A 21,051-nucleotide genomic window follows, 5' to 3' on the forward strand; every position below is an offset into this window, starting at 1 on the left:
TTACAAGTTTATTACAACAAAGTGCCATAATAAAGTTAAGCAATGGGTGTTAAATGAAATAATTGATGGCTGAGAAAGCGGGGGTCAAAACATGTGGGTGTGAAAGATGAGGGAGAGTTAATGTGGTGAACGGTGGAGTTTCGAGGCGATGTCCATATCCCCCTTCAAGCGGGGGATATGGACATTACCTTTTTAAATGAAGATTGGATTTGGCATGGATTTTTCTCCTCCTCTCGCTCGCCACCTTCAGGCTGCGCCAAGAAGTGAAGGACGTCGGTGTAATTGAGGGTGGTGTTCAGTCAGGGCTTCGGGGACTCCTGTCCCTCAAATAAAATCCTTTCTGGGTGAAAGAAGACACCGCGCGGAGTGCGAATACAGAAAGGACAAAGTGCAGCGAGTGGGGTGTGTGTGAATGAGTGCACCGGGAAGTGAGTGTGAGGAGAGAGCAGCTCCCTCCTTCCATGCGGACAGTCACTTTGTTACAATGAGTTGGAGCTCAAGCTGAGCCTGTGCAGGGGCGAACAAAAGCAGGCAGGGGACGGGGTTTATTTATATACATCTTTATTTATTGTATATATAATCTCATTAATACAAGATGATACCACTCTTCCCCATCAAGAAGATTCGGAAACATTTCAACGTGTTGGTGTTTGTGGTGATCCTGGGGCTGGGAGTTTGGGCAGCCTACCTGGAGTTCGTCGCTTCGAGCGAGAGGAGAAGAGGCGCCTTCAAACCCCATCGCGGTAAGTAAGTGGGTGGAAGGCACAAACTTGTGTTGTGGACTGTCCGCATGTGGCGTTTACATTTCTCCTCACACAAAAGTAGTGGTTAAACTGTGTGTGGGGACATAATCGCGTTCATTGACTTCCCTGCGAGGGGGGGGGGGAAATAAGATTTCCGACTATTTGTTATTTTTTAAGACAGTTTGGGTTTGTTGTTGGGAGGGGGAGCTGGGGGGGTTCCCAGTTGGTTATAATTAATAGTTAATTTGTGTCCACGTTGCAGCTGTTGGCTTGGCCTCCCCCCTCCCCCCCCCCTCCTCCCCTCGATTGGTTTTGTTCGAGAGCAAAGGACTGCTGCCAACCTGAAATACAAGCTGATCTATGCTGAAACTACTCAGCAGGGTAGGCAGCATCTGTGGAGAGAGTTTCAGATTGAACATTTCTTGACAGAACTTGTTAAGGTGCAGGAGGCCCATCGCATCTACACTGGCTCCCCCAATGGGCATAGTGACTTAGTACCATTCTCCTGCCTGTTCCCTGCACATTGTTTCTGTTCGAATAATCATCTAATGCCCTTTTAGAATGTCGCAATTGAACCTGCCAATGCCGATCCCTGGGGAAATACCACTACAAACGTTCCTCCGGCCAGAAAAATATCCATTGACCATTACGCTCTGTTTCCTATTATTCAGCAAATCTTGTATTCAGGTTGTGACTTTCTCTTTTATTCCACGAGCGTTAACTTATCTCAAGCCTGTCGTGTGGCACTGTGTCTCAAAGTCCCTGTACGCCACATCAACAGCATTACCCTGACCGATCCTTTCTGTTATCTCATCAAAAAACTCCCAAGTTAGCTAAACACAAGTTTCCCTTTTAGAGATCCATTCTGGCTCTTCCTAATCAACCTACATTTTTCATCGATGTAAAAGTAGAAAATGCTGGATAATCTCAGCAGGCCTAGCAGCATCCGTGGAGAGAGGAACACAGTTAACATTTCGACTTCACATGCTGAAGGACTGGAATAATTGTGCAAAGCATGCGCTGTGAAGGCTGACCAGTTTTGGTTGGGCAGTCCGCCAGGGTCCTAATTATAATGTTTTCCTCCGGCAGGTTTGCAAATTCACCAAAGAAACACTTGGGGACGGTGGGAAATCTAGTCACAACATTTGTTTCTCTTGCCATTCATTGTAAATTGGGGGGGGGGGGGGGGGGGGGAGATCTGTTCTGTTTCTCTCCCACTTTTCAATTGAATGCAAGCAGCACAAAATGAAGTTTAAGCCATTACACAGTACTTTTACCCCCAGGTTAACTGTAAAACAGTTAAATGGAACAGCTGCACGTGATGTATAAGAACAAAGTTACAACAATCCCTGCTGGACTCACTTGTATCTAGGTTTTTGTGACAGGGCAGGCCTAGGCTTGACTGCAATGCTTTTGCTAATCAGTCAGTTCGCACTGTTTAAGGTCGTCCCTGAAGAAAATTCATTTGGCAAACGTTCTCGTGGGAATCAGTTACCTGGCTACCAAAATATGAAAAAACTTGTTGAGAATGTTCCCAAATTTAGCCTGAGGTTGTCACCAAAAGCAAACTCCTGGTTGTAATTTTGGAATCTAAAACCGCGGCGCAAATACATAATAGCGATTTACTGGTTAGGAACCAATTAAATTTGCTGTATGCAATGCAAGAAGGTTTACACCGCAGAAGCAAGCCATTTGGTTTGTCATGCTCATGCTGCCTCTCTGCAAGGGCAGCGCAACTCGTCCCATCTTCTGCTTTTTCCCCGTAACCCTGCAAATTTGTTTGCCTGCAGGTGCTTACAAAATTCCCTTTTCAAATGACTTTTTTGCCTCCAGCACACACACATGAGCAGTGCATTCCAGATCCCAATCACTCCCTGAATTTAAAAAGTTTTTCCTCATCCACCTTTTGGTCTTTTTGCCAGTCACCTTAAATGTGTCCTCTGGTTCTCAGCCCTTCTGCCAGTAGGAATCGTTTCTCTCTATTCTGTCCAGACTCCTAATGACTTTGAACATCTTGGCCAAATCTCCCCTCAACCTTTTCTAAGGAGAAAAGCACACCTTCTCCAATCCATCCACATGAACTGACTTCATCGCCTAAACTATTGTCAAATCTTCTCTGCACCCGCCCAAGACCTTGGGTGCTATTCAGTGAAAAGGTTTCTGCGTGTGCTAGTGAGAGAGAACTGATGCGAGCTTCCTGGCACTAGGCCCGGCGAAGCCGTCACCGCAATCCAACATTAATTAGTCCACTTAAGAAGAGGTGGTGATCCACTGGGCCCTACCCAGACGGACTGTCAAACGGGAGTTGTTAATGCCATACAGAATCGGCAAACCCTCCCGCTGCCCTCCAGCCGTCGGTGCCGGAACATCCGGGGAGCTCTCCGGCCTACCTGCCTCTTATGAGTTCTGAGGATGCAACCATAGATAGGTCACAGCTGTGATCCCCACATTCCCATCAGCGCAGAGACACGCATGTCAGTGGGCAGTGGTAGTGGTCATGCATCTGGGGCACAATCTGGTGAGCACCACACAGTTGCTGATGTGCTCCAATTGGAGGCAGGAACGCCTGGGTGAGACAGCAGTTGGAGTTCTGCTGGATCCCAGGACCCAGCTGGGTCCCAGTCCTCTGAGCATCTGAACCAGGTTTACCCAGAGCTTATGGACATGATAGGGTGCGGCCATGATATTCCGAGGGCAATGGCAGCGAACTCTCCAGCATGACCATAGTCAATTGGAGGAGTCCCAGAGGCTACGGTCGCAGGAGATAGTGCCAGCAATGCATGGCACCGAGGCCAACACTGCTAGGGTGGCGGCCGCAGTGGAGAGCCTGGTGCACGACATCGGCACCATTAGTGGAGGTGTCCAAGGTGTGGCTCAGTCCATGATGGCCAGGGCTGACGGCCTCGGTAGACTGTCTGACTCGCTGGGGCATGTGACCCAGTACCAGGTGGATCTTGATGAAGCGCTGCGGGGCATGTCCCAATATTGGGTTGGCATAGGTGAGGCGCTGAGGGGCATGTCCCAGTCTTAGATGGATATAGACGGGATGCTGCAGAGCGTGTCGCAGTCACTGTGGAGCATCGCTGAGGGCAACGACCATGTGCTGCAGACATTGGGAAGTCGCCAGGTCTGGCAGAGCCAGGTGACACGGGCTCAAACAAGCTGCCCAATTCCCCGAGGTGAACCCATGGCCCTGTTGGCACTGACCGGGAAGAAGGGGCACGGGTTGCCAACCTGGACCCGTCCATTTAAAAAATAAATTTAGAGTACCCAATTAATTTTTTCCAATTAAGGGGCAATTTAGCGTGGCCAATCCACCTAGTCTGTACATCTTTGGGTTGTGGGGGTGAAACTCACGCAAACACTGAGAGAATGTGCAAACTCCACACAGACAGTGACCCAGAGCCAGGGTCGAACCTGGGACCTCGGCGCTATGACATAGCAGGGCTAAAACCTGGACCCATCCTATGGAGTGGGGATGGTGACCGCCAGCTCTCCGAGTTCCTCCGATAACGCTACGTCTTGCAGTTAGCACCCGGAAATGGGTGGCACGACTGCATGTTCCACCGGCAAGTGTGTCGGAGCCCTCAGGCCCCAGATCCCCCAGAGGGTGCCCACTGGGGGCATGAAAGACCAGGGAATGTGGTGAGAAGCTGGCTGCCTATACCTCTGATCTGCATCGTTGGGAAATACCTGGACGCAGTGGTAGAGCTTGGAAGGCTAAGCCCATTGAGACGGCACGGGGGTGGGGGAGGGGTGAAAGGTCGGTCAGGGTGGGGGGGGGGGGGGGGGGAGGTGCGTTTGGGGAGGGTAAGGGGTGGGCAGGGTAAGGGGTGGGCAGGGTAAGGGGTGGGCAGGGTAAGGGGTGGGCAGGGTAAGGGGTGGGCAGGGTAAGGGGTGGGGAGGGTAAGGGGTGGGGAGGGTGAGTGGCTGGTAGGGAGAGTGGGTTGGCATCATCGGGGGAGTGAGGCAGTGGTGGAAACCTATGTGAGAGACATTAAAAAACTTTCACCACAATCAGTCGGACGCCTCGGGCACTTTCCTCCACAATGCAGGCCGACCACCAATCCCATACCCCACCTCCCCAGATGTTGGGGGTCCTGGAACCCTCGCATGCCTTCCCCTCCCCCTCCGGCACACTACGTGCAGGTGATGGATGTGAGCGAGCAATCAGCAGACAGGCAGAGGTTAGACTATGGCATAGATTGAGGAGTTCCAGCACTCGGCTCTCTGTGGGTTATCATCAGCCCCCTGCCCTCAACAGTGACCCGCTGACTGTGCCGACACAGTCCCAGTACTCTGGAGGATTGATGTAACACAGACCCTGTGAGGGTGGGTAATTTGATGATGGAGGGGGGGGGGTGGTGCAGAGGGATAGGGGGCGGTGGTGGGGGTGCGCTGACGGATGTGAAGTGGGCAATGATGAGGGCCTCCCCTGCCAGGTTGTGGAGGACACAGCAGACCACGACAAAGCGGGTGACCCTCTGCTGGGGTGTACTGCAGTGCACCACCAGAGCGGTTGAGGCATCGGAACAGCATTTTGAAGAGTCCGATACACTGCTCAATGTCAGACTGGGTGGCCGCATGGGCCTTGTTGTAGAGGGTCTCTGCACCGGTCTCCGGCCTCCGTACTAGCGCCATTAGCCAGGCCCTCAGCGGGTACCCCTTATCCCTCAAAAGCCAACCCACCATCCTCGAATAGGCTTGGTATGTCCGACTGCCCCAGGATGTAGCTGTCGTGCACACTCCCTGGGAAGCGTGCACACGTGCATGATCTTCAGGTGGTGGTTCCACTTGAGGTGGATGTTCAGTGATTGGAACCCATTCCTGTTGACGTACGGCATTCCCAGATGGCCCCGTGAGCGCAAGGCGACATGTGTGCCATCTATGAGCCCCTGGACCTGGGTCATCCCGTCAATGGCGGAGAATCCTGCTGCCTGGGCACCTTGTTGGGTTTCGTCTGTGTTGAAGTTTATATAGTCGGCTGCCTGGAAAACAGGGCATACGCGACCTGTCAGATGTACATGTGGGCTGTAGCTTGCGAGGTGCCACACAAGTTCCTGCTCGAGCCCCGGAATGATCCTGAGGCCTAGACGTTCAGGGCAGCGGTGACCTTGATGGCCCCCGGGAGGGGTGGTCCTCCTTCACGTGTGTTGCCAAGTCCGCAAGGAAGTGGCACAGGTGCCACAATGTCTGCTTGTTGAAGCGGAGCTTCCTGCAGCATGTGTTGTCCGTCAGCTGCTCAGGACCAGCGACCCTTGTACACATTGGGTCGTCGTGGACTTCCCCCTCTGAGCCTTACCTTGGCCTGACGGGTGGCCGGGTCCTTGGGGTGTGGAGCGGGGTCCCACACATGGGCTGTCGCCTCGGGTCTCCAGTCGATGCTGATACCGCCACCTCTGGCGCCTGGCTGTCCGGCCTGCCAGCCGCATCACTAGGGCAAGTGCTGTGGGTTCCAGAACATCATCCATACTTTTCGATATCTGTAAGGAATTGGGAGAGGTGTGTGATGACCAACAGCAATGTCTTCCACCCCGGGACCCTCCAGTCCCCCCAATGTTCTATTGCTCTCACCCTTCACCCCCCCCCCCTTGCCAACCTGGCACGCCCTGCTCACGCACACCCAGCTGCAGCGGGGGCCACTGCTCATCGGCCCCCACAATCTGCACCCGAGACACCTGCACGCAACCTTACCTGGATTGGGCGCAGGTTCCCTCCCCGTTGCACTCACCCATCCTCCAGCCGTGGACATGGCGCTGGGGCCCAGTCCCTGGGTGTTTGGATGGTGGCAGCTGCGTCCATGGTGTTGCCTCCCGCAGTGTCCAGGCATCATGATCTGAGTGGGATGCCAGGCAATAAATCTCACATGCTGCATGACACGCCTATCCACGGGAATCCACTTGGGATGCAGGAAGTGCTCACTTAACAGTGATTGCCAATTCCCCAGTAGCAATAGCGTTCAGCCGCACGGCCAGAGGCCTCCGCGGACAGTGGGAATCATGAGTGGTCAGTAGGGCCGACAGGAAGGGGCACCCCCGTAATGGGTACACACTATCAAGGGTTGACATGACAGACCAATGCGCGGTGTCCCCCCTCCCCCCAGCACCAGGACAGCAAGCCCAGTGCCCCTGGCCTCTTTGCCTATGAGTGAAGATGGCTACTCACCTACTTAGGTCCCTGCAGCAGCCCTTTCACCAGGTTCATGTTTTTAAAAAGGATTACAAATTGGCACCCACGTGACCCCTTGCTGGGGGGCTGATTCGATCACAGGAGGCTATTGGATATGGGGTGGCTCCCGTTAATTGTATGGAAATTGGGTGGTGATTATTGGTTTCTCGTCACGCTACTGCGGGATCCCGATTTTGCCTACGGGGGCGAATGGTTTGCCGCCCAGCACAGTTCTCGTTTTTGGCCTCTTCTACTATTTAACAGCCTCGTCGCGTTCATCGTGCTCTCACTCGAGCACAATGAGGCCACTGAATCGTGTCCTTTGAATCCTTCCTAAAAGTGTGGTGCCAAAATTGGACACCTTACTCCACTTGTTTTCTAAAAGTTGATCATTATTTCCTTGCTATTGTGTTCTATGCCTCTATTTATAAAGCCCAGGATCCTTCTGCCTCACTTAACCTGTCCTGACACCTTCAACAGTTTGAGTACATATTGTACCCAGTTCTTTTTGTTCCCACGTTCCTTTCAGAATTGTCCTCTTTATATGTTGCTGCTCCTTGTTCTTCTTACCAAAATAAAGCACTTCACAAATCTCTGCATTAAATTCCATCTGATCCTTGTCCACACATTCCACTAGAGTGCTGTATTGAAGTTTTTCCCCAGCCTCCTCACAGCTCACAATGCATCCAAGTTTTGTGATACCTGCAGATTTTGAAATTATGTCCTGCACACCCAGTTTTAGATCATTAATACCCATATAATAATAATAACCTTTTATTGTCACAAGTATGAAGTTACTATGAAAAGCCCCTAGTCGCTGCATTCCGGCACCTGTTCGGGTAAGCTGGTACGGGAATTGAACCTGCGCTGCTGCTCTTGTTCTGCATCGCAAACCAGCTGTCTAGAACACTCAGCTAAACCAGCCCGTTATATTGAGAAAAGCAGTTGTTATGGTAAATTGCATGATACCTTCCTCCAGTCCAAAAGCAGCTGTTCACTACCACTGCTTCAAGTCATTCAGTCAACTTTGCATCCATTCAGCCACTGTCCTTTTTGTTTCCGTGGGCTTCAACTTTGCTGGTAACTTTATCAAGGCTTTTTGGAAGTCCGTGCACACCACATCAACTGTATATCCTTGTCGACCCCCTCTATTACTTACAAATATACCCAATCAAGTCGGTTAAACATGATTTACTTTTAACAATTAACCCCGTGCCTGCGTGGGTGTCACCCCCACAACCCAAAGATGTGCGGGTTAGGTGGATTGGCCATGCTAAATTGCCCCTTAATTGGAAAAAAAATTGGGTACTCTAAATTTAAAAAAGGAAAAGGTACTGAGCTAAAGTAATTATTTAAAAATCATTGGGTGTTTTCAATTTATTAAAAATAACTTTCCAGCAATACTCAACTCGAATGGACCATGGCCAGGATTCTCCGACCCCGTGCCAGGTCGGAGAATCCCCGGGGTGGTGCGAGAATCTCGCCATGGCACCCCGCGCCGGCTCGCTGATTCTCCGGCACCAATTTTCTGCCGCCCGTGGGATCGCCACCGCGCCAGTCGGGGGCTGTTGAAAGCGCCCCCCCCCAGCGATTCGACGGGCCGAGTCCCGCCGGCGTGGGTTACGTATGGTCCCACAGGGACCTCGGAGCTCTGTCTGCGGGGGCCGTCCTTGTCGTAAGAGGAACGTTTGAGGACTCTGTGTCTGTACTCGTTGGCGTTTATAAGGATGAGAGGGGATCTTATTGAAATGTACAAGAAACTGCGAGGCCTGGATAGAGTGGATGTGGAGAGGATGTTTCCACTAGTAGGAAAAACTAGAACACAGAGGACACCATCTCAGATTAAAGGGACGATCCTTTAAAACAGAGATGAGGAGGAATTGTTTCACCCGAGGGTGGTGAATCTGTGGAACTCTTTGCCGCAGAAGGCTGTGGAGGCCAATTCATTGAGTGTCTTTAAGGCAGAGATAGATAGGTTCTTGATTAATAAGGGGATCAGGGGTTATGGGGAGAAGACAGGAGAATGGGGATGAGAAAAATATCAGCCATGATTGAATGGCGGAGCAGACTCGATTGGCCAAGTGGCCTAATTCTGCTCCTATGTCTTATGGTCCTGATGGGGTACGGGGGATTCGACCCTGGGGTGCCCTCCACAGTGGCATTGCCCGCAATCAGGGCCTACTGATCGGCGGGCGGGCTATTTCCGTGGGGGCCTATATTCCTCTGCGCCGGGCCCCTGTAGGGATCCGCCATATTGCCGGGGAGCCGGCGTGGAGACGGGAACCCACGTGCATGCTTGAACTCGCGCCGGCTGTGGTGCGCCGGCTTTTGGGCGCCTGAGCTGTGGAGACCACTCTGCCGCCATACTAGCCCCCTAGGAAGGGGTGGATAACTGCCAGGTGAGGCCCGTTGACGCCAGAGTGGCTTGCGGCACTTTTCACGCCGGCGTCAAAACTTGGCCGTAGGATTGGAGAATCCCGGCCCATGTCTTTGGCACCACACGCCAAATTACATTCAATGTCGGGTATTGCTAACATTGATCGATTAATGTTTTTCTTTGAAGATTTGAAACTCGCACAATTGTTTTGGGCCTTGCCTTTCTGCTTTTAGAAATATTTTTGTGCCTGTTTTGTTTATCAAGGGAAAAATGTTAACACTGGAACATAGAATTCAATGTCAGTTACGAGTTGGGTAGAATAGGGTTTGGTATCAAGTATATCTTGCTCTGCTCCAACAATATGCCTTGGCATATGCTTCAGAAGAGCACCCCTTAAGAATTTTCCTACTTCCTGTAATGTTCTTGTCGGATGGGCTGATTTACATTACAAGAACACTTGTAGCTAAAGCTTTAAACGATTTATTAACAGTAACCGTGGGTCAAATATATAACAAAACAACAGATGAATAGCAGTATGAACATGCACAAGCAACCTTTCTCCCTAGTCAGTCTGAGGTCATCTGACTCTTAACATTCACTTCTATACTAATGAGACTCCTCGTGGTCAGTCGGTGAATTACAACACCACCATGATATCACATTTCCCTCATCGGCCATCTTTATTTAAGATTGTGAATTGTCAGTAGTGGCTCAGTTGGTTGCACTCTCACCTCGAGAGTCACCCAAACTGAATGTCTGGCATTATCATTTTACTGTTTGTGGGAGTTTGCTTTGTGCAAATTGGCTGTCATGTTTTCTACATTTAGAATGGTATCTACATGGCAAAAGTACTTTATTGATTGTAAACTGTTTTGAGATCTTGGGTGGTTGTGGAAGTGTGATTTTAAATGCAAGCTTTTTTATCGAATTACTGCTGAATAAGGGAAAGTTTGATGCTGTGGGTTTATACTCACTGGAGATGGAACCATCAAACTAAGTTCATCTTGCCCAGCTCAATTAAAGCCAAGTCTTAGCTGGATAGCTCTTGATAGAGATGTACGCACCTAACCCGCTGAATACATTAAACCAATTCATCTTTATTTTAAAAAAGTTTTTGTTTTACTGAATTTATTTGTGCATAAAGACAGATATAATTTAAACAAACAGTAATCAAAGGGTAGCTTAGTATTTTGTGGCACTTTGGAGTTTTTTATCGTATCCTTATGACAGAGCACCACCACAATCGAGTTTCAGCTGTACTTTTAAGCTATTTTCTGTTCTGGAGTTAATTGTCTGTTAGAGATGTCTTGTTAGGATTTCCGGTGACGGTGGGCGGGAGGCGGCCGCACAATGGAGGGCTCCCGTTCGGGAACGGCATTTTCGGGGCTTTAAGCCCGGTCCCAGGGTCCGCCGAGGCGGCAGAAGGCGCGGAGGAGGCACAGTGAAGACACAGGAGGAAAAAAAGAACAAAGAAAAATGTCGAGGGTGAGCAAGAAAACGGCCGGAAAAAAAAACAGCTGGAGGTCCGTCGGGGAGTGGAAATGTCACCGCGGGGTCACCAGGAAAAATGGAGGCTGGAGCACCAGGGGAGGCCGCACTGCTTACGTCTGAAGAAATAACTAAGGTGATGGCTGCGGAATTTGAAAAGCAGTTGGCACAGATTGCGAAATGCATGGAGACGATGAGGGAGGTTTTGAGTGTGCTGGTGGAGGAGGCGGTTTCCCCGGTGAGGACGGAGGTGGCGAGCGCAGTGGCGGAGGTGCGAGAGCAAGGGGAGGCACTGAAGGAAGTGGAGGAGACGTTATTGCAGCACGGTGATCAACTTGCCTCGATGGGGAAAGAGATGCGGAAGGTGATGGATACTAACAAGGATCTGCGAGGAACAATGGAATACCTGGAAAACAGATCCAGGCGACAGAATTTGAGGATTGTGGGGCTGCCCGAAGGAGTTGAAGGACCGAAGCCGACTGAGTACTTTGCCGCAATGCTGGCAAAACTATTGGGGGGGGGGATCCCTCCCAATATGAACTTGATCGGGCTCATCGGTCGTGGAGGCCTGTACCAAAGGCGAGTGAGCCGCCAAGGGCAGTGACTCTGTGCTTCCGTAGGTACAGGGTGAAGGAGAAGGTCCTGAGCTGGGCCAAGCAGAAGCGGGTGGTGCAGTGGGCTGGAGCTGGTATATGTGTATACCAGGACTTTACGGTGGAGCTGGCAAGGAGGCGGGCTGCCTTCAACTGGGTGAAGAGGGCACTGTACATTAGCAAGGTGCGGTGTGGCATTGTATATCCAGCGAAGCTGAGGGTGACTTACAAACTCAGGGACTTTTATTTTGGAACGGCGGAAGCAGCGGAGGAGTTTGCGAAAGCAGAAGGACTGTGGCAGAACTGACAAATTGAGGAATGGCCATGTGCCGATGTAACCTCATGACTGTATTTTCTTCTTTTTTGTATCACTGGGCGCGGGTGTAGAGATTAAAGGAGCCAATGTGGTATATATTTGGACAAGAGAAGCGACGGGACTTTCACTCGAAATGAGAGTTCTTTGGGGTGTAGGTGGATATGCGGGGTTTGTGTGCTAAGAGGGGATCTTTGGGCTTTCGTAGGGCCGGGCAAGTGGGAAAGGGATCCGGGCGGGGGCCTCCACGCTGGCCGGTTTAAGCTGGCCAGTGAACGGGAGTGAGGTGGGGGGAGGGGCTGCTTCCATCGGAGCCTGGCAGAACAGGGTCCGAGTGGTCTAGCTGGGGTGGAAAGTTGGGGGGAAGGAACCGAGGTTGGGAGGAGGAGTTTTACAAGAGGCAGTGGACGGGGGGAGCTGGAGACCTGGGGTGGGGGGAGGGGGGGGGTGGGAGCTGCGTAAGATTAAGGGTGACTACGGGTAATCCCTGATTCCTTTTTGTCATTTGTTTATGTAAACATGCGGGCTGAGGTTTGGGGGTTGGTGGGCGGATGGGATCGTTGTTATTATGGGGACTGACATATCTTGCTGATTATTGTTTATTGTTGATGGATGTAAATGTGGGAGAAAATGTGAAAAAGGAGAATAAAATTTAAAAAAAAAAGAGATGTCTTGTTAGCCTGTGATTAAGTTGATGCCCGTTGTCTGACTTCTTTAACAATGCCATGTTTTGCCTCCAACAAATTATGTCTTGAAGTCAGAAACAAACACTGTTGTTTGATGTGCTTTGCCAAACCTTCCCTAATTTTTGTTTCGGGAGCGGTCGGTATTTGGTAGAGAGTAAGAACAATGATTTTTCTTCTAGTGAAGCAAGCCGTTTGTCAACCACATTCTACCCTTGGTTGTAGCTTTCACATTTGCCACCTCAGTCCTTTCCATGAAAAGTAATCTTGCTTATTGACTGGTGCATTCTTTTTTCCAATTTCAGCTTCCAGATGCATTTATAAAGGAAGTCGTATGTGACCAATGTTTACATTATTCAGCTTCAAATATGGTACATATGGCGACAGCATTATAATTTTTTGGAACACTGTGGGGTTCCAGCAGAATAAGGATTTGTACCGCTGTGCCAAGTGCTTACGTCTCTTATTTGTGCAGAGCTGATAAGTTGCCAGTGAATTTACCACAACTGGATCTAGTTTAATCATGGTATTTCTACTTACTGAACATATTAGAAATAGGAGCAGTAGTAGGTATTCGGCCTCTTTAGCCACCTCTGCCATTCAATAAAATCATAGCTGAATTGATTGTTGTCTCAACTACACTTTCTTAAGGCCATGAGACCAAAAGAAATAAGGTGTGCCCCATAACTCTTGACCCCCTTGTTGATCAAAAATCTCTCCAACTCGGTCTTGAATATACTCAATTCCAAAGTATAATGATCCTCTGAGAAGAAATTTCTCCTCATCCTAAACGAGGGAACTCTTATTTTAAACCACCTCCTTGGTTCTAGATTCTTCCATGAGGAGAAAAATGATCACATCCTCTATCATTGATTTTTTTACTATTCTTGAGACATTTTGTGTATTTTACCATGAAAACTAAATACTTGTTCAAAGTCTCTGCCATTTCCTTGTTTCCCATTACTCTGTGGAGCTTATGAATAACTTTTTTTGCCTCAATACAGCGTACCCAGGCATTTAACAAATCTGCTCCAATTGCTTGCAGTTCAATTCCAGTGAGAATTGGAGACCAATAAAGGTCCAAATGTTTTACTGCTTTTAATTACTACAGAGTACTCAGCCTGCTCCCCGCTGCTCTTCTAGATCAATTTAGACCAAAAAAATCTTGGAACTGCAGTCTGGAGCAGCAACAGGATTGGAGAATGGAAATAAAATAAAACTTTAATAGGCTGATAGGCCCACTGGAATTGATAGCCTGATGTTAAGCTGTTGCCGGCCGGCATCCTTAGACCAAAGTTAAATTGCACACAAATCTGACCACCACCATTATGATGCAGCAACAGTAAAGCTTTGTGTGTGATTTGACATGTGGAGTTCTACTCTCTTGACAAATAATCCTTAATGTTTGGAGAAAGCAGTAGGCACACTCTTGCGTTGCTGAACAAAAACATTCCATTCAAAGTATTAAAAGTTCCTGGGGATCCAACAGTTTTGTGATGAACAGGGGTTGAAGAAGTGTCATTTTCACTGTTTGGCATCCGGTCAAGATGACTTTATTGCTTTAACTCGCAACCATTTTGCATTGATGCAAATGTGAAAATTAAAGTTACCAAAGTTCCAGACTGCTCTTCCCCTTCTGAGAGAGAGCGAGAGCTGACCGGTGGTGATTTAAACTGAGGGTCACCACTCCTCAGGCAAGTGGCAAGGTTGAGAAGGCAGGACCTTAATGATTAATTTAGATGGTACGGGAATTGAACCATTACTGTTGGCGTTGTTCTGCATTATGAACCAGCCATCCAGCGAACTAAGAATAATCTTTATTATTGTCACAAGTAGGCTTACATTAACACTGCAATGAAATTACCGTGAAAATCTCTTGAGTCGCCACACTCCGATGCCTGTTCGGGTGCACAGAGCTAATTGACCCTCCAAAAGTATCAATAGAGTGACGCCCAGCATTGATTAATTGAAGATGTGTTATACAGCAGGATCTCAGTGAATGCAGTGGTGGCAATATCAGTGACTACTTTTATTACTGTCTTCATTGATTCCACTTAACAATATTGACAACTGCTTAGGTGAAGTAAACATTTCCTGATTTCAGTCACCCAGAATCTGCTAGAGCCAATTGGCCTTGTACCAGTTGTCGAGAAAGTTTTATCTTCGTTTTCAGTGCTAATCAAAAGTCTGCATTTTATTATTTATTTTGCCAAGGAACTTCATATTCTGTGACTTTGTAGGCATTTTTATTTATCATGATCTTTTATCTGACCCATTTTAATAAGTCAATGGCTTCAAAAGAATAACCTGTTTTCCAAAGAAAAACATTTTTATGTTGGGAGATCATGAGATTTCAAGCTGCCTCAAGACACTTTTTGACACCCTGCGACTTGCAAATGAATTTTAAATAAGGATGACTCCTCTGAATTGAGGTGGAAACTGAATATGCTGTTGGCTGGTGATAGGTTGGTTGGTATCAGCTCTGGAGGCAAGGTGCTGATGGTTTACAATCTATGAGCCAACAACATCAAAGCTAGTTCATTAACATGGTAATTACCTTCTGTCTAAGACCTTTCCTTATTTTTCTTTGCACTATTATCCTTTTAAAATCCTCAAGTTATAAAGTAACTGGTTAAAAGGTTCTGAGCAACTCCACCAGATCTAATATTTGATCTTCTGCTGGGAAGAAACATGTCCAGTTTTGTTTTCTCTTGAACTGTATGAATGAATGATTGTGGCAAATTAGCTAGTCACTGTTTCATAGAATTTTTTCATAGAATTTACAGTGCAGAAGGAGGCCATTCGACCCATCGAGTCTGCACCGGCTCTTGGAAAGAGCACCCTACCCAAGGTCAACACCTCCGCCCTATCCCCATAACCCAGTAACCCCACCCAACACTAAGGGCAATTTTGGACACTAAGGGCAATTTATCATGGCCAATCCACCTAACCCGCACATCTTTGGACTGTGGGAGGAAACCAGAGCACCCGGAGGAAACCCACGCACACACTGGGAGGATGTGCAGACTCCGCACAGACAGTGACCCAAGCCGGAATCGAACCTGGGACCCTGGAGCTGTGAAGCAATTGTGCTATCCACAAGGCTACCGTGCTGCCCACTGCAGTTTGCGTGAGCTTCCTGTGTGCAAATGGGCTGCCATGTTCCCTTCATCACAACTATGACTACATTGCCTGTAAAGTGCTTTGGGGACATCCTGAAGTAATGGTAAAAATGTTACATAATATTTTTTTTTTGGTTTTGGATAGTTTTTTTATTTTGAACAAAATTTCCCAAAATACAGGCAGGGTTGGATGTGCTGAAATCTCCTCCAACTGAATTTTCTGGAGACCAAAGCCATTGCCAGATAGTCGCTGCCACAATCTTTATTATTTATTTCATCCCTCTCTCTGTTATTACGATCCCGGACCAGACCCCAACAGTGGCTAGGATACTGGACAGAAACCCCAATATTTTAGTTTAGTTTTGTAAGACTCTGCGGAAAGGATATCTTGCTCTATGAGTGACTACACGAAGAAATAGGGATATAGTACATTAAAACAAAATTTATTACTAACACAATATTAAAACCTTTCACATCTCATGAGAAAATGGCTTACAATTACCCCTTAAACAATGCTACTCAGTAAAGTGAATATAATTACCTTAACTGCTATCTCTATTCCCACAAACAATAAGAAAAAAAATCTCCGCTCGCAATGCACTTTAACTACCAATGGCACATAGAACACCTCTGTAAAGCAAGTATCCCTATGAGAAAGAGAGATCTTGATGCTTTAAAGACAAGATCTGACTCCTGTCAGACCCATGTCGAAACTCTGGCTGTATTTCTTAAGAAGCTATTTTTCAGCTTGTTTTGGCCCTCCCTTGTTCTCAGACAAGTCTGCACTGCTTTAAAGAATGTTAATCTCTTTTAATGGAATTGCAGTGAGAGCAAACCGCTTCATGTCTGGACACAGATACATTCAGATCGGAACTGCCCTGCTTTCTGCAACATGTCTGATGCCTTAGCTCCACCCAGCAATGACATCATCTTACCAAACTGAAGGGAGACCTGTTCACTCATTACTTAACTCCACAGGGAATCCCCTTAATCAAAACAAACCTCCATTAGCCCAAGCTTTTTATGATGCTTTAATTGCACTCCCAACCTTTCAAACCAAGATTCTTCTAACAACATGACAGCAGCAGTCACACACACATTAACCCAGCCTTTTCTTTTATAAATTTAGAGTACCCAATTCATTTTTTCCAATTAAGGGGCAATTTAGCATGGCCAATCCACCTAGCTTGCACATTTTTGGGGTTGTGGGGGTGAAACCCACGCAAACACAGAGAATGTGCAAACTCCACGCGGACAGTGACCCAGAGCTAGGATCGAACCTGGGACCTCGGCACCGTGAGGCCACAGTGCTAACCCACTGCTCCACCGTGCTGCCATTAACCCAGACTTTTAACCCTTATTACATCAAAATACCTATAATATAATACATCTGAAATTCCTACATTCATTACACTGTCTGAAGCTGTCATATACGACCCTAAGGTGACCTTCTGACCACAAAGCTGGGCCATTTCTGTAATTTCAACTTGCTATGTACTGCGTCAGCTCATCTGCTACCCTCATTCACGCCTTTCTTATCTCTAAACATGACTACTCCAGTCCATTCCTGACTGGTCTCCTGTCTTCCATTCTATAAGCTTAAGCACAAACCTAGCTGTCTGTATCCTAACTCACACCAAGACCTTTTCACTCATTACTTGTGTCCTTGCATCCAGCTGAGCATTGCCTCATAGTTAGAAATCTTAACTTTGTTTAGAAATCCACCCATAACGTTGCCCCTCCTTAATGCCTGTAATCTCCTCCAGCGCTAAACCCTCTGAGAAACCTGTGCTCTTCCAATTCTGATTTTGCCATCCCCAATCTTAATTGGTCCACTATGGCACCTGTGCATTCAGCTGCCTGGGTGCTAAGCTCTAGAATTTTCTCTCTTAACCTCTGTTTCTCTACCGTTCCACTTTTTCTCTTTATTTTTAAAATACTTTTATTCTCCTTTTTCAATTTTCTCCCAAATTTACACCCACCAACAATAAACGATGAGCATTAACGAATATAATGTCAAACCCCATATCAACAACAACAATCCCATCCTCCTATCAACCCCCAAACAACTGCCCACATGTTAACATAAACAAATAACAAAAAGGAATCAGGAATTGCCCATAGTCACCATTAACACTTACAGCACCCAACCCTCCCCCTAATGTTCGATGTTATCCAGTTTTTGAAAGTGCATAATGAATAATGCCCCTGGATTGTAGAACTCCTCCATCCTTCCCCTCAGTTTAAACTTAACCTTCTCAAGAGTCAAGAATTCCAACAGGTCCCCCCCCCCCGCCACGCCAGGACATAGGGTGGAGAGGTTGTTCTCCATCCAACAGGATCCGCCTTCGGGCGATCAACGAGGCGAAGGCTACAACGTCTGCCTCCACACCCGTTTCTAACCCCGGCTGGTCCGACACCCCGAATATGGCCTCCCGAGGGCCTGGGTCCAGTTTCACGTGCATCACTTTAGAGATTACCCTAAAAACCTTCCTCCGGCTTCAGACAGGACCAAAACACATGAACGTGATTCGCGGGCCCCCCCTCTGCAACATTTACTCACATCTACTATCTCCTCATCTTCGCCCTTGTGAGGTGTGCTCTATATACCACCTTCAGCTGTATCAGCCCCAACCTCGTGCATGAGGTGGAGGTGTTCACTCTCCGGGGCACCTCACACCAGAACCCCCCCCTCCATGCCATCTCCCATCTCTTTCTTCCCACTTTGCTTTGATCCCTTCCATGGTGCCTTCTCCTCTTCCAAAATAGCCCTGTAAACCGCCAACACTACCCTCCTTCTCCAGTCCCCCCCCCCCCCCCCCCTGTCCTCAGCACCTCCTCCAGCAATGTGGAGGCCGGCTCCACCGGGAAGCTTTGTATCTCCTTCCTGGCAAAATCTCAAACCTGCATGTATCTAAACATTTCCCCCGACCACAGAAACAAATCTTTTAATGTCTTAATCCCCTTCTACCATTTCTGAAAATTTCCATCCCACTTCCCTGGCTCAAATCTGTGGTTCCCCCGAATCGGCATTTCCCTTGAACCTGCCCCCAACCCGAAGTGTTGGCGAAACTGCCTCCAAATTCTCAATGAAGCTATTATTACCGGACTCCCTGAGTATTTCCCCGGGGCCATCGGGAGCGGCGCTGTTGCTAGTGCCTTCAATCCCGATGCCCTACACAAACTCTCCTCCATTCTTCACTTTTTCTCTTTTAACCCTCTATCCTGATGTCTCCTTTTGTGGCTTAATGTCAAATTGTGATCTTGTCAAGTGCTTTGGGACATTTTGTTAAAGATACATAAATGCAATTTATTGTGTATGATATGCATGTGCTGCAGGAATTCAGGCAAAATGGCTTTAGTGCTTAGGATATAGAACTTGGTATCATGTCAAATAGCACGAATACATGTGAGAGAGAAAGGAATGGAAAAGTATGCTGATAGGCTCACGTGAAGAATTGTGTGAGGAAGCTTGTGTAGCACAGACGAGTTGGCTAAATAGTCCAGTGCTGTGCTGTGACGCTGCGCGCGGGTGGTTTATGTGGCGTCTTGCACTTGTGTATATATTTGATTTTGGTGAATTTCCTTCTAGCATTCGTTGGAGGGTGGCTAGCTGATCTCTTTGACTCCGTTCTAATTGTATTCTCTAAATCAACACATGCTCAGCAATCCTGAGCTACCTTCCTCCAACTGAACCTATTGCCAAACATTTTATTCAAAATGTTTTCTTCATCTTGCCTGTATGATTGGTTCATCTGAATTCTGCTTCAGCCTGTAAAAGCTGCCTTTGTGCAAAGGCAGGAAGATGTTGCTCGAATTAAATTGTCAATCTTTTGGCCTGAAATGGAAAACTGATGGAAGAATATCTGGTTTAATTGGAGAAATATGGCTGGCAGCGTGAAGTGCAAAAGGTGCAGCGAGGGCAATAGGGACTTTGGAGAACAACAAGACCACCAGTACACTGGTTAATCCAATGATGCACTGAAAAAGAGGGAGAACCAAGGAGGAGAGTGAGAGAAAGAAAAAGATTGCCAATGAACCGTTTAGAACCTCAAAAACAATTTAGTCTGAAGGCAAGAGACTGCAGTTCATTTTCTGTAAAGCAGGGGTTTGGTTGTTATTAATAATTATTTTGCTGTTAATTTTTATACCTGACTATCTGAGTTTCATGGCAATCAATGAGTAAATGTAATGACTTCATAGAAATCAGATTTTGCAAACACAGGAGCCACCCAAATTGGTTAGCAACTTGTGGTGATCAGCAATTCACAGCGAATCTCTTCCTCACCAATTTGCTGGCCAGTGTATAGAAAGATAACTGCATGTGTTATTTGGATATTTTTTCCAACATACCTGGCTCATTGATTTGAACTCCAATTCACAAAAGTTGAAACCACCAATGAACACCAGTTGTACCAAATCAGTTTTAATTCTTGAGTGACTATGTATTTGTGTGGTGCTGAATTTGTAAATATGTCATCCAATAGGGCACAGTACCTACCATACAGTGTGGGAAGCTGTCTAATTTAATCTCAGGTCTGTACTGACTGAGGTCATCTCAGTGCAGACACAGCTAGGGCTGTGGGAGGGAAAGATCAAACAACGTACTGACAGACTATGTTTATCGTTACAGATGAAAATGCATCCTGGGACCAGGTGAAGCTATTGTATTTCTTAATTTATTGTTTTCAAGCATTTATTTTATACTGTGAGTACAAGAAGCTAGTAAGGGCATTAGATTGTTTGTGGGGCATGTAATTAATGTCTGTTCATGATTTTAGAGTGCTGGCAATGGAATGAGAGTAATGGCTGATTGTGGTAAATGCCAATATAATGCATATTCAATGCTAGTTCCTATAATAAACTTGCATGTACAAAAGACCGTTGTTGCATTTTTGGAAGCCCCAAAGTGCTTCCTCTTCATTTTTGTTTGAAGTTCAGCCACTGTTATGAATATACACAGTGAGGTCCCACTAAAAGCAAGTTAGGCAAATGAGAAGCTTCTCTATTTTTGGTTTGAAGGAGAATTAATAAGATCGAAGAAAAACATTCTGCTCTTTTGAATAGTGCTATGGGAGCTTTTACCTTAAACTGAAGCCCCTGCCTGCATGTTAATATTTCATATGAAAGACAGCACCATGCAGCATTTTCTTAAATAATGCGCTGGAATGTACCTAGATAATGGGTCAAGTTGTGGAGTGAGACAGTCATCACACTTTTGTGTGCTTGAGTAAATCCTTGTACTTGGCCTCCTATCTCTTTATGCAAAATTGTAAATGGATACAATTTCAAAGGATGTGACTTCCCATAATTCATAATTTTCACTGTTTAGTCTAATACTGCAGATAACTTAGTTGACATTGTTTTTGCAAAAGGGTTTCACGGTGTTTCACAGTGCTGGATACAGTGGCTGACCAGGATGTCAGAATTCTGCTCTTTCACCTTACTCACGAATCTTTTGACTTTTCCTGTCACGGAGGCTGCTCCACCTTGCAGATACTGTTGCACTGGTCCGGTTACAATTGTTTTCCTCCAGATAAACGATTGTGACTCAAATGATTTTC

The 21,051-nt window shown here is 47.2% G+C and overlaps 1 protein-coding gene across 4 annotated transcripts in view; it reads left to right on the forward strand.

Annotated features, from left to right (window-relative positions):
- The first annotated feature begins 259 nt into the window (after positions 1–259).
- The window catches only part of b4galnt3b (beta-1,4-N-acetyl-galactosaminyl transferase 3b), a 316,987-nt gene continuing 296,195 nt past the window's right edge, over positions 260–21,051 (forward strand). For all 4 annotated transcript variants that reach the window (XM_072484698.1, XM_072484699.1, XM_072484701.1 and 1 more), the window contains exon 1: positions 260–743. In XM_072484698.1, the coding sequence (XP_072340799.1) occupies positions 596–743 (148 nt within the window). In that variant the 5' untranslated portion in view covers positions 260–595. The remainder of the gene's footprint in view (positions 744–21,051) is intronic.

This window comes from Scyliorhinus torazame, chromosome 19 (assembly GCF_047496885.1).
Source record: "Scyliorhinus torazame isolate Kashiwa2021f chromosome 19, sScyTor2.1, whole genome shotgun sequence".
In the NCBI taxonomy this organism is placed as follows: Eukaryota; Metazoa; Chordata; class Chondrichthyes; order Carcharhiniformes; family Scyliorhinidae; genus Scyliorhinus; species Scyliorhinus torazame.